This window comes from Mytilus californianus, unplaced genomic scaffold, assembly GCF_021869535.1.
Source record: "Mytilus californianus isolate M0D057914Y unplaced genomic scaffold, xbMytCali1.0.p SCAF_4, whole genome shotgun sequence".
NCBI classification, from domain to species: Eukaryota; Metazoa; Mollusca; class Bivalvia; order Mytilida; family Mytilidae; genus Mytilus; species Mytilus californianus.
In genome coordinates, this window is record NW_026262690.1 from 38,138,031 (window position 1) to 38,153,337 (window position 15,307).

General features: G+C 32.7%; 1 protein-coding gene across 1 annotated transcript; it reads right to left on the bottom strand.

Moving 5' to 3' along the window:
• Positions 1 to 1,942: 1,942 nt before the first annotated feature.
• LOC127698287 (1-deoxyxylulose-5-phosphate synthase YajO-like) lies at positions 1,943 to 10,216 on the bottom strand. Its single transcript, XM_052201680.1, has 8 exons — positions 10,018 to 10,216; positions 8,196 to 8,341; positions 6,183 to 6,333; positions 4,830 to 5,003; positions 4,443 to 4,540; positions 3,807 to 3,988; positions 3,279 to 3,418; positions 1,943 to 2,338 (listed from the first exon to the last, which is right to left on the bottom strand). The coding sequence occupies exons 1-8, from the start codon at positions 10,138 to 10,140 to the stop codon at positions 2,216 to 2,218; spliced, it is 1,137 nt and encodes a 378-aa protein (XP_052057640.1). The 5' UTR covers positions 10,141 to 10,216; the 3' UTR covers positions 1,943 to 2,215.
• Between the last annotated feature and the right edge of the window lie 5,091 nt (positions 10,217 to 15,307).

The window sequence follows — 15,307 nt, forward strand, 5'->3', positions numbered from 1 at the left end:
AGCAAGTCAACATGGCGGCTCCTTAGTTACGAAATGTCAACTTTGGATTTGACGGTAGCTTACGAGAAAAACATGTAAATTACAAATGGCAAATGTTGGGTTTGGGAGTTAAAAGAATTAAACACATTTTTTCTAGCAGTTATTTGCGAAATATTTGCTGCAAGCTACATATTTATTAGAAAGTTTAAGCTTTATCTAACAGGGAGTAAATAAGAATAGCGACACACACGGCATACCCACCCTCGCTTCAGTTTTTTAATGACCTTATTTGTCCTATTAGAATCAAAATAATTCATGGAAGCCATAGATTTGTTGTAAATTTACACATGGCCTGTTACTGTTAAACATACTGGTGCCTATGAAGACACTGGTATGGTTCTCCTATACAGGAGGTTAAAGATTCAGAGGTAAGGTAAGGTAAGGTTTCGTCTACAAAAGACTCATCAGTGAGGCTCGAAAACATTTCATGCATTTTCAGGACGAGAATAACACAACACTTAATCTTATAGGTAGGTTCTAAAAAGGAGGTCGATCGGGGTGTAGAGCTGGAAATTTAGACTACCACTGGAAATAGAAGTTATGTAAGACTGAAAGAGAGAGAAGTTTTGCCTTTCAACCTGCCAACTACGGACCCGTAAAGAGTTCTTGCAAAGGTTCTTTGGCTTGCAAAGAGCGTGGCGCTCTCTTTCTAGACGAGGCATCGAGTCAACGTTCTCATTCTCACAACGGAAGTCGCATATGATCGCATTGTTTTTGTTGTTGTTTATTTTTTGTCTTTTTAATTTACATTAAATGATAAATTCGTGTTTGAAGACAGTTTGTGAACTAATTCTAACAGATGCGTATGTGCTCTCATACAAATTGAATTCTCACCCCGAAAAATAAGGTAAAGTCCCTCCATGCGTATATTTAAAACGAATGTCTCATGGAAGCCCGTTTAGAGCCTCCCAATACAGCTGTCGTTGGAGTTGTACCTGTTCTGTTGTACTTGATCTACAGCATGCTTTGGTACAAGTATATCATCTTGTTAAGATGCATGAAAGAAAGAGGTGTACTAATTTAATAATTTAGATAAAATTGAGAATGGAAATGGGGAATGTGTCAAAGAGACAACAACCCGACCAAAGAGCAGAAAACAGCCAAAGGCCACCAATGGGTCTTCAGCACAGCGAGAAAATACGGCACCCGAAGGCAGGCTTCAGCTGGCCCCTAAATAAAAATGTGTACTAGTTCAGTGAAAATGGACGTCATACTAAACTCCAAAACTTATAAATAAACTAAAATTAAAAAACATACAAGTCTAACAAAGGCCAGAGGCTCCTGACTTGGGACAGGCGCAAAAATGCGGCGGGGTTAAACATGTAATGTTTTGTGAGATCTCAACCCTCCCCTATACCTCTAGCCAATGTAGAATAACTAAACACACAGCAATACGCACAGTAAAACTCAGTTTAAAAGAATTCCGATCCCGATGTCAGAATAGGTAACAAAGGAAACTAAGCAAAATGACAACGATAACATAAATTAACAAAGGACTACTAGCAGTTACTGACATGCAAGTTCCAGACATCAATTAAACTGATTGAAAGATTATGTCTTCATCATTAAAGTATAGATTAACACTTGTTGTATTAAAGCTTTTACATAGTCATTATTCATTAAAATCATGAAAAGATAACTTGAAAAAAGGGGTTTTGTAATGAAAAATTATTTCTTACAGTAAAACTCAGTCATCGCCTCGTAAAATCTGAAATTATGTGTACTACAATTGTAAAAATTGTAAATGTTAACTGGTAACGTTCTTACTGACCTAAACGGAAAAACTGAAAGAAAGAACTTATTGCTGCTATGATTATAGTAACACCTCGTCATCAATGGTATCTCTTTTCATATAGAATCTATATGATCTACTGGTTAAAATATTATCAAAATAACAAAAATATAACATATCATTTAAATTTTTATCAACATAAATATATAACACAAATAAAAACTCTTCTTACCTAATATATTGCAATCATTTATTTGTTTTATATCATTGTTAAAACCTAAATAATTAGTGTTATAATTTGAGATTTCAACAAATGCTATAAAATTCAAAGATAATCATAATTTTCTCTGTTTTCTCATGCCTACACATTTTAATTTTCAACTAATATATATCTATATGTATATCATATAAGCAATGTGCATGTCACCCACTAAAGTCCATATGTCAATACACATTTGCTATAAATGGTCTTGGATTGTATCTGTTGACTCGGGCAGAATTGCATCTCCATGACATTTCATATGGGTAAGGTATATCTGGTATAGAAACCTGGTCTAGTTTCTCCATCTGCAATGCACAAAAATCATAATGAGTATATTGAATTCTATAACTGCATCTAAATAAACAAAAATAATAGTTATAGTAAAATAGTAATAGAAGTTACCTACATTAGCAGATCAACCCAAAAATTATGAAACATCGAGAGCATACGGCTTCAAAAAAATCAAATAAGATTTCCAGCATACAGATGTTAATTATCGACGATCGACACAATATTACTTGCAAAATGGAAAACAGGAATAACTTAAAATACTGAACATTACAACAGACCACACAAACCATCAAGAGTCGTCTCCCCCGAAAAAATGCACCAGGGGTACAAAAAGACAAACAACAACGAACATCACACAGGCATCAAACTAGATTTATCTTTTGGCATCTTTTTGGCTCTTTCACTAGGGTTACTTGCATTTGATAATATATACATTAAAATGCAAACATCATACAAAAAAAAGACATCCTGCATATATATTTTTTTCGATATTCAGATACAGTTCAACGATATCTGAAGGCATACAAATTTCCTAAAAATTCGAAAATCGACTATTATATATAGCATAGCCTTAAAAATTCATATCTTTTATTTAAACGTCTTTCCTGAATAAATGAATATATGTAAAAAAAAAAAAAAGGTGTTGACCTTTTGACATATAATCTAACTTTGGTTTTTAACTAATTTTAAGGAATTGGAAGATTTCTCTTGGGACCCAGTTTTGTATAAGCTATTGTTATATGTGTATATTTATTTTTACTATAAGAGTTGGATGAATCAATTTCTGATACCAGCACTATCAATTTTAATGGAAAAAGTAGAAAAAGTATAAAAAAAAACAGTAATTTTGAAAATAAAAAAATAACCACGAATTGAGTATGATTTCAAATAAACATGCAAAAGAAATCTGGCATGTTTAATGTCAATGTGAAAGAATGAACATGTCATTATTACCTCTTTTTTTGTTAAACTCCAACCGCTACCAACGGCCATATTGTCTTCTAGTTGTTTGATTGATGTGGCACCAATTATTACAGATGCTACAACATCTTTCTGAAGTGTCCATCTCAAGGCAACCTGAGCCACTGATTTTCCTATAGTAAAAGTTATTAAAGATTTAAGGATGTTGGTTGACTGCGATTAATTTTTCCTTCAACTTTGTTACATAGACAGATTTCATTAGATATAACTATCTATAAGCAATAATCGATTAAACAGTCGAAGACTATTATGTTATTATTAGCTAATAAAGCACAAAAATATTGTCCATAGAAATAGTCTGAAGTTTTGGGAAATATAAGCATGACATTACTAAAATAAATTGATAGTTTTGAATTTATTTTTAGTGGAATGGATATAAATTGTTGATTTTCACATTGTCTTCATTTGTCTTTAACTTGAATTTAACTTTAACGTCAATTCAATTTAAAATAAACCTCTTAACTCTAAACGATCATAGGTGTTTGTTAAACTTAAAATTACCATGAGCCTTTCCTATTTCTTCCATTGTTTTTATTAGGCTCCAGTACGATTCATTGTTAGCATACTGACTCCATGCCGGAGCAGATTGCATGGCCTTACTTTCATCTTTAGCTATATGAGCAATACGTCCACTTGTATGGTCAAGTTTCTCTCCTCGTTTGTATTTACCAGTTAAAACACCACTATAAATATAATGTAAAACAACTAGGTACAATTTTGTCTTTATATTATCTCAAGTACATTGTTGACACGGTATTTCATCTATAACATAGTGCATTAATCGTATTACGGATCAAGGTTGTTGATCATACTATAAACAGCTCATGGCATTGGTATAACTTCATTTAAGAGTTTATGTCGTAACATTTAGCAATGGTCATTTTATGTTCTTTTGAATGAAAATGATAAATGATCAAATTCTAATATGAATGAATGGAAAAACACGTTTGATGATTCTTTTTTTTTTATTCCTGCGTTTTGAGAGAATGGTTAAGTTTTAACATTTTTTCCTTCAAAAATGAACAAAAGAAAAATGTACAACAGAAACATAAGGTATTCGGAAATAAGAAAAACATATAAATCCGCCTCCCTTAATAGTAACGGTAAAGACCAAACTTGTCTAATATATAATATTACCCCTTTAAGGGACTCCATGGAAGAACTCCTAAACCTTCATTTTTACAAACTTGGAATTCTTCAAATTCTGGATGTCGGGTCAAAAGATTATATTGTTGCTACAAGAGAAACTTCGTATTTTACAATATATTCATTAATAACTTTATTTGCTGTTTAAAGCGTTATATAAATTAAAAAAAAAAAATATGGGAAACATAAAAAAGTCGTTAGTTTTACTAGAATTTGATCCATTTTAGTATAAGAAACCTTAATCAGTATAAAAAGCACTGCAGACGTTAACAAATTTTAACAGTAACCCCATCACCCACAAAACTCATCATTAAGCTTACATTAGCAGTGAATTTGAAGTAATGAAATCGTCATTATAAGAACAGTGCAGTTTCATACCTGTAGGCTTATCAGTGGTGTAAGACCCATATATTTCGTAAGATCTACAACTTTCTGCATCTGCCAACCGACCAAATTACATGCTCCGATATAGCGAACTTTTCCACATCGTACCAGGTCATCCAAAGTTCTCATAGTCTCTTCAATTGGCGTAGCATCATCCCATATATGTGTCTACAATAGTTGATATGTACCTAGTTAAATTTCTTAGATATTAACATGGTATCTAAATGCATTTTTATTAGTAAGCTTAACTAAAAAACTCATTTACTTATATCTGGCAATGACAGTTTCAACAAATTGTATATATTTGGTGTTGTTTTTATCTTACAAAAGGTTAAAGTTGTTGGTGTGTTTGCATGTGTGTTTGTGATTGTTATATGCATTGATGTCTTGTATGAATGTTAAAAATAAATATCCTTAAAGAGAACCAGTAGCAGTCCTTGAACTGTTGGCAATTAATGTTTAATCAGTAAAGCATTAAAATTCATTTAAATTCAATACATAACATTCTATTTTTCAACCAAGTTGAATATCTGACCTGTCTTTTTTTACATTATATATGTATACCGCGAATGTGCAGACCTGACATTGATTGGCTAAATTTATGTAAATGAAGATGGTAATTAACAGAAGGGTTATTACAATCAAGTGTTATATGCGCACAAGGAGTTGTAGGGTATCCGTCAACGAGAAAGCGACCCAACGACAAAAAAAAAACTCAAGGCATGAGGAGTAAATACATAGAAGTTTAAACAATATCTTCAAGGGTCTAAAAAAGGAGAGAAAGAAATCAAATAAGCGCTTTCAACACCTAACTTCTCCAAATGACATAGAACTTTAAGATATGACAAAACACAATCACTGAGGAGGTTCATAAAAGGCACATACACATGTTGCGGTTTTTTAAGATATCTACTCCCCTCATGTCAATAAATAACACATACATATTTATATCATTACAATTATAAAATGGAGTTAATATTTTTAAACGGTTTAAAATATATTAAACGCAAATTCGTTATCACAGTGTTTTTTTTAAGTTCGGTATATTGGACATTTCAATCTGGAATTATAGCTCTTCTAGAATCTGAAAATGAATATGAAAAAAAGAGTGACACAAATAATGGCAAATGTTTAAACAAAGAGAGAAACGACAAGGCAACAAAACAAAAACAAACAAACAAAAAACACACATAAACACACGTAGACGCAAAATATATCGTAAAAATACAATGTAGGGTAACACACACTATATTTCTCCAAACTGTTGCTAGACAAACGTGAAATGAAAAATATGACATATCAGCAATGTTTATTTTGTGTGAGGTATTTCAAATGTAAACACAGCACCTGATAAAGGTCAATGTAATCAGTCTGAAGTCGTTCTAAACTGTCCTCACAACTCTTGATAATATGTCGTCTGCTAAGACCAACACTGTTAGGTTCCATTCCTATCGGAAACCGAACCTTCGAAGCCACAACTATGTTATCTCTTTTCTGTCTGAAAAAAAAATAAAATTGAATATCTTCTATCGTTCGAAAATTTTAAAAATCAAGCCGATTGTGACATGATAGCCTTCTCTATTTTTTTTTGTTTTTATCTATTTATTTACAAGAATGAAATGTGTGTACAATTCTAATTGGCATTCTTTCGTGTAATAATTTAAACTTACTGCTTGTAACGTTGTGACATAAAATCCGTTGGAGGTGTACTGATCAATATTTTCGTCTGGGAAATCATGATGTTTTTGCTATTTGAAACTGGGGTTTGAAATAGATTCCAATATATGCGAGTACTGTTAGATCTGTAATTTGTGTCTTTTGTCTCTATTAATTTTGTTTTGCTAAGTGCCGATCAAATAAGTCAAATCTTTTCGAAATGGTTTTTACAGTCTGTTCTTATATTGTTTTCACTACTGTCCCAGATTAGAAGAAATGTTATGCGCTAACAAATATGTTTAACTCCGCTGTTTGTGTCTGTCCCGAACCGGGAGCAAGTAATCTAGGGTTATTGTCTGCTTTAAATTTTTCAGAAATTAGCTTAAATCATGAAATTCGTTGGTCTATTTTGAATTGTTCCAAATCTTATTGTACCTGGGCCTTTTATATAGTCCACAATACGGTATGAATTTGGTTCAGTTTTGAAGGCCGATGATGAACTGTAGTTGTTAATATCTTTGTCCATTTGTGGATAGTTGTCTCAGTTGTCTCACTTGCCATCATAACACGTCTCCTCATTTTAATGTCCCGTCTTCGACAGTAGTCATTTGATGAACTATAGGCACATACCATACAAATGGTTTAGCAATCTAGCCATAAAATCAGGTTTAACCCGCTATTATATTCAGAAATGCCTATACTAGGTCAGGAATATTCGTCTATTCGTTCCGCTGGTTGATATACGGTTGGTTTTGTTATTTTTATTGACTTTTGAATTTTCATTGGAGTTCGGTATTTTTGTTGTAACATTTTTATTTTAGTTGTTTTGTACTTTGTATCGATCTGATGAGTTAAGGGGTAGGTACCCAACACTTTGATTAAAATAGATTTGGCTCGTTTAATGTTCATGAAATTTGGACAAAATATTTATTTTGACCTGTTGATAAATATATAAAAATTTCAAGAAATTTAAACTACACAATTTACATGAATAATTTCGTTAGACATATAGCAGTTTGACAATAATTTTGACCATTTAGATGCTTGATTTCTCTTTACTAATACTATGTGATTAAACGTTCAGCTGAATTTAACGGAGTTAACTTCCTTAGGTATTCTCTAACCCACTTAAGTTCTTTTCAACTATTTTTTAGCGTTTGTTATCAATTTGTGCTCTTACATCTCTGTCCCATGTAAGGGAAGGTTGAGAGATCGCAATCCTGTTAAGCCCGCAACATTCTATATGTGCCGGTCCTAAATCATGAGCCTGTAATTCATTTTATTCTATTTTTTTCGTTTATTATTTTGAACATGAATCGTTTGGATTTTTTTACATTTATCATGTAGGGAATTTTATAGCCTACTAAACAGTAAGGGGTTCAATCATACCACATCTCCTTATTTTTATATATAATGAAAATATCTACATCTTTTACATTGTGTTTCTATAAAATAGAATCTTTGTGCAGAAGTTCACAATATTTAGAGATGAAAAACACATTGATGGAAATTGTAATTACTGAAAATTGAGAAAAATACTGAAGTTTTACGCTTTTGGTAGCTAATTCTGGGTATTTTGGCCAATTTCGGGTCTAAAATATAAAACAAACATAAATACGTCGTCGTTTACAATAAAATAATAGCATTAAAGTTATTTTAGTGTGTAAAATTTAACAAATTACAAATTGCAATAATCGAGCTTACTTCTTTAACCATGTTCCAATTATTTTTTCAGACAGGCCAAAACAGTACACATTAGCAGTGTCCAAAAAGTTGCCCCCAAGTTCCACATAGCGGTCTAACAATTTGTGAGACTTTTCCTCATCTGCTTGCGTCGGACAGCTGTACACCTAAAATATTCACAATATCTTACTTAATATGTTAGCTGAATTTACATCTACCTGAGAGAGAGAGAGAGAGAGAGAGAGAGAGACTTACGATATTGTTGCCAACTTACAAGTCCTACAGTATTTGGAAATACTGTCAGAGTAAATAAAGGCAACAGTAGTATACCGCTGTTCGAAACTCATAAATCGATAGAGATAAAAACAAATCCGGGTTACAAACTAAAACTGAGGGAAACGCATCAAATATAAGAGGAGAACAACGACACAACAAAACCACAACATTAAAATGTAACACACACAGAAACGAACTATAATATAACAATGGCCATTTTCCTGACTTGGTACAGGACATTTTAAGAAAAAAATGGTGGGTTGAACCTGTTTTTGTGGCATGCCAAACCTCCCGCTTTTATGGCAACGTCAAACACAACACCAAAACGACAACATCACATGACAGGACCACAATACAAATAAATGGGAGAACATATAGGACAAAGAAACACACGAATAATAGCTAGCAGAAGGTACTAGGCTTAAAATTCAATACGCCAGTAAATTGAGAGTGATTGTTTATTTTGTTACTTGTATGTTCTGAATACCAATAGAATAATTTTAACTAACTCAAGAACTCGAATTTTGAAAAATAAACAACGAGTGACATAAGAAAACAATACTTCATGAATGCATGATGCGGATGACCTAATTATCGATGAGTTAATTAGCATGTTATTTGTCCACGAGATGAATACTTTTTTTATATTTGTTATTCTCCTATTATATTCGCAATATCATATATAAAAAAATATAAGCTTCTGTCAAATGTATATCCAGAAATCGCAATTTATAGTAATTGTATAGAGTGTACGAACAAATTCCGAATAAAACATTTTTTTCGCCATTTATACGTACACTTTATACATTTATAGATCTGTTTCTCAAACTTTGAATTGATTGTATCTGTAAGAATTTGTGCTTCTTGTTTCATTTGCACAATAAGTCAGCAGCCGACACAATTAATAATTGCAATGGTAAAAGTACTATCAAATGTAAACCTGTACTAAATACATCAAAACCGAAAAAGTTAATTTGAAATGACATCATTTGTTTACTGTTTTCTGTTTTGTTTGTTTTGAGTTTTGAATGATCACAAAAGAAACCCGGTTTTTATATAGCATATCATTTTAAAGATTTTATTTAAATCCCCAGAGTACTATGACTTGCACATACATTCGATACTTAATAAAAACGTAATATTGGTCTAGTGACAATTGCATAACAGATTAATGGGTTATCTTCAATAAGTATATTCTGGCTAAAAGTAGGTCGATTTGTTCTTACTGATAAAGACAGTTTTTTTATAACTAATTTTGCAAAATAAAGTGTTACTGTTCAAGAAAGTAGTCATATTCCATTATTCTGGTAATTAAATACACGCATAAATTAAGCCCTGCACAGACTACCAGTTGTCAAAAGACGTGCAAGCAGACTCGTGGTTAGCACCACTGACACCACTCGAAGCGCTGACTTTTGAGCGAGCGAAACGCTCATCTATCAGGCATAATGTAGGAATAACCCAAACCAAATTTTGTATTGAGTGACCAATGAATACCCGATTCTTGGTCACCACAGCCCTTTTACCCTGTTAAAAATTTTACTTATTTTTACAGTTGGCTACTTACAGCTACTGGGTGATCATCGTTTTTACCAAAAGTCATAGTTCCAAGACATACGTTGGAAACTTTAAGCCCTGATTTTCCAACATGGGTATATTCTACACCACAGCTCTCTTTAGTGGTCGTCATTTCACCTATACTCGTTTAACTTCTGTAATCTGTTTAAAATTCTGAAATATAGTTCTTAAAAATAACCTTCGCCCAATCTTTGTTTACGATAATGAAATATTTGAGTTACCTATCTTACACTAGAAAACAACTGCATTATGACATATTAGAATACACTCACCTATCTCGTCCTATTGAAAATCAGTTTGTTTTCCTTTTAATTAACACCAACCCAACTAAAACATATACAAAAGACGTCTAAACGTCAACGTAAGTGTCTTAAACAACAGAAAAATAGTAATAAATTCTTCGTTTAGCGAGGATAAACAGTATATATATGTTCCCATGTGATATAGTGATAAGCCTGACTAGTTTTCGTGTGTGTATTCACAAAAGAAAATCTAAGAAACGACTGATTTACGAACGACAATACTCGACAAATTGTATTTTTGTTCATCTGAAAATCACCCCATTTAGGACCCCAATTATATAAAACCGGTACGTCCTGAAACACGGACCGGACTGGACTCCAGACCCGGACTTTGGTATGAAACCCGGACCCGGACCGGACGCCGGACCCGGACTAACTGACGGACCCGGACTGGGTAAAAATTATTGGGGGAAAGTGATTTTTCTTGGAATTATGTTTCCCTTATTTATTCATGAGAAGGGAGATAGTTTTTTGGAGAAGTGTATTAAGATGCATTATGATAATAATAAATCATACCTACAGAATGTATATTTACAAATAACTTTAAAACACATGGAAATATTGTTTGGATAAATTTATAGGGGGAAAGTGAATTTTCTTCGAATTATTTTTTCCTTTTTTATTCAAGAGAAGGAAGTTAAATTTTTGGAGAACTGTAACAAGATGCATTATAATTTATAATAATAAAAATAAATCCTACCTACAGTATGCATATTTACAAATGACCTTAAAACACATGGAAATATTTTTGGATAAATTATAGGGGAAAGTGAATTTTCTTAGAATTATATTTTCCTTTTTTATTCAGGAGAAGGATGGTAATTTTTGGAGAACTATAACAAGATGCATTATAATAATAATAATAAATAAATCATACATACAGTGTGTTTATTTACAAATTTGTTATACATAAACAAGTGGTAGTAAATTTGCCTCATATGAGTTAAGAAATGTATCGTGTATCACTGTCGGACTCAAAACAAACAAAATGTGTATGTATATTACACCTGAACGTTCCAAACTACCGGCCGTGTATTCTGATGTATACACAGTGGTATATATGGTCAGCAGTCAGCGATGCATGAACCAGCATTACGTAATTGTATACTAAGTGTTTTTAGTCCGACAGGAAATCGCTTAAATACCTGGTCATGTCTCCTCACAATACCTCTGGCAATAAATCAGTAGCCATGCTGATGATCAAATTAGGGAAGGACCGAATTAAACAAATTTATTAAATTAAAGCGTTATGAACAAAATCAGATTTTGAAAATTTTGTTTACACGGAACACCGCTAGTTTGACTTTGAACTATGAGATAATTTATAAAAGTGATTTTATCTATAATTCCTATACATTTTAAAAACGACTGACTATATTTATTTAAAAAAAAAAACAACTTGTTCCGTATCCTGTATGTAGTTTATTATACAAATAGCTTGTCAATAGGTAAAAACCTTGTCTGATTTAATTCTTTTTTTTAAACTGTGTATGCGTATTTTTTCCGATGACAATCAAATAAGCAAAAAGTTAGATGAATAAAACTGAAAAACCTCTTTTTATCAAATAATGTGTAAAGTTTAATATTTCTATCGATGTCTACATTTTGCAAATACACCTAGTCCGGGATCACTTCAGGTCACCACCCGGACTCGCCTATTACGACCAACATTTGATTATTTCGTTGAATCTCGGATAAAAGTCTTTTAAATTTTCTATGTATTACACGTAAGATCAAATGTTCCGTCAACAAGCTTTACGACAATAAACAGTTTATATACAGTTAGTAATCGTAATGCAATACACGCAGGTATAGTAAACTTCAAGCTAGTCCGGGGTCGTGTCAGGTCACAGCCCGGACTCACCTGTTCAAGATTGGGTATTACATCGTTGATCGCTGCTTACGTGTCTTTTATTGATTATTCCGATGACAATTAAATAATTAAAGAAATAAAGAAATGAATAAAGAAAAAAAAGAAGAAAAAACATCTTTATATATAATTCAGCAATTAATTGAATATATATATAATTCCTATACTCCTAGTCCGGGGTTACTTCAGGTCACTTCCGGGACTCACCTAGTTTTATTTTGTTGATTCTTGGATAAACGTCTTTTGTTAATTTTTCCGATGACAAATAAATAAGCAAAAAGTTAGATGAATAAAACTGAAAAACCTCTTTTTATCAAATAATGTGTAAAGTTTAATATTTCTATTGATGCCTATATTTTGCAAATACACCTAGTCCGGGGTCACTTCAGGTCACCACCCGGACTCGCCTATTACGACCAACATTTGATAATTTCGTTGAATCTCGGATAAAATCGGCGCAAATGTCATACGCCCCATAAAACATGAGACTTATATTACACGTGCAGTGACATAACAACAGCCCCAATTGATGTTTCTTAACAGGAAACAAATAATAAAAGTAAGACTCTCGAGGGGGGGGGGACTTCAAACTTTTTTTGGTAGGGGTGAGCAGCTGAGACATCAAGTACCACACCCTTTTCATATATTTTGTTTATCAAAAATATATACCTTGTCATATATCAATTAACTAAAAACAGACCTACCTTATATATTTAGATATTTTTCATCTTCTGTTTGGTCAGATAAATCCTTTGATCAAGTTTTCCGTCAACAAGCTTTACGACAATAAACAGTTTATATACAGTTTAATAGCTATCGTAATGCAATACACACAGGTATCCCTAGTATAGTAACTTCAAGCTAGTCCGGGATCATGTCAGGACACAGTCCGGACTCACCTGTCCAAGATTGTGTATTACATCGTTAATCGCTGATTAAGTGTCTTTTATTGAGTTTTCCGATGACAATCGCCTAAACATATATATAAAGAATTGAATGAAGAAATAAATGAAGAAGAAAAAAAGAAAAAAAAACACATCTTTCAATCTAGCAATTAATTATGTTTATTTCTCTATTGCTGTTTATATAAGTCCGGGGTTACTTCAGGTCAAGGCCCGGACTCACCTAGTATTATTTTGCTCTTTCTCTTATAAACGTCTTTTGTCAATTTTTTCCGATGACAATCAAATAAGCAAAAGGGTAAATGAATAAACATGAAAAACCTCTTTTCATCAAATAATGTCTGCAGTTTTACATCTCTGTCGATGTGCATATTTTGTCAGTTTTGCAAATACACCTTGTCCGGGGTCATTTCAGGTCACCACCCGGACTCGTCTATTATGACCAACATTAAATTATTTCGTTGAATCTCGGATAAACATCTTTTATAAATGGAGATTTTAGTCCAAACTTTTCCTTTGATCAAGTTTTCCGTCAACAAGCTTTACGACAATAAACAGTTTATATACAGCTTAATAGCTATCGTAATGCAATACACACAGGTATCCCTAGTATAGTAACTTCACGCTAGTCCGGGGTCATGTCAGGACACAGTCCGGACTCACCTGTCCAAGATTGTGTATTACATCGTTAATCGCTGATTAAGTGTCTTTTATTGAGTTTTCCGATGACAATCGCCTAAACATATATATAAAGAATTGAATGAAGAAATAAATGAAGAAGAAAAAAAGAAAAAAAACACATCTTTCAATCTAGCAATTAATTATGTTTATTTCTCTATTGCTGTTTATATAAGTCCGGGGTTACTTCAGGTCAAGGCCCGGACTCACCTAGTATTATTTTGCTCTTTCTCTTATAAACGTCTTTTGTCATTTTTTTCCGATGACAATCAAATAAGCAAAAGGGTAAATGAATAAACATGAAAAACCTCTTTTCATCAAATAATGTCTGCAGTTTTACATCTCTGTCGATGTGCATATTTTGTCAGTTTTGCAAATACACCTAGTCCGGGGTCATTTCAGGTCACCACCCGGACTCGTCTATTATGACCAACATTAAATTATTTCGTTGAATCTCGGATAAATATCTTTTATAAATGGAGATTTTAGTCCAAACTTTTCCTTTGATCAAGTTTTCCGTCAACAAGCTTTACGACAATAAACAGTTTATATACAGTTTAATAGCTATCGTAATGCAATACACACAGGTATCCCTAGTATAGTAACTTCAAGCTAGTCCGGGGTCATGTCAGGACACAGTCCGGACTCACCTGTCCAAGATTGTGTATTACATCGTTAATCGCTGATTAAGTGTCTTTTATTGAGTTTTCCGATGACAATCGCCTAAACATATATATAAAGAATTGAATGAAGAAATAAATGAAGAAGAAAAAAAGAAAAAAAACACATCTTTCAATCTAGCAATTAATTATGTTTATTTCTCTATTGCTGTTTATATAAGTCCGGGGTTACTTCAGGTCAAGGCCCGGACTCACCTAGTATTATTTTGCTCTTTCTCTTATAAACGTCTTTTGTCATTTTTTTCCGATGACAATCAAATAAGCAAAAGGGTAAATGAATAAACATGAAAAACCTCTTTTCATCAAATAATGTCTGCAGTTTTACATCTCTGTCGATGTGCACATTTTGTCAGTTTTGCAAATACACCTAGTCCGGGGTCATTTCAGGTCACCACCCGGACTCGTCTATTATGACCAACATTAAATTATTTCGTTGAATCTCGGATAAATATCTTTTATAAATGGAGATTTTAGTCCAAACTTTTCCTTTGATCAAGTTTTCCGTCAACAAGCTTTACGACAATAAACAGTTTATATACAGTTTAATAGCTATCGTAATGCAATACACACAGGTATCCCTAGTATAGTAACTTCAAGCTAGTCCGGGGTCATGTCAGGACACAGTCCGGACTCACCTGTCCAAGATTGTGTATTACATCGTTAATCGCTGATTAAGTGTCTTTTATTGAGTTTTCCGATGACAATCGCCTAAACATACATATAAAGAATTGAATGAAGAAATAAATGAAGAAGAAAAAAAGAAAAAAAAACACATCTTTCAATCTAGCAATTAATTATGTTTATTTCTCTATTGCTGTTTATATAAGTCCGGGGTTACTTCAGGTCA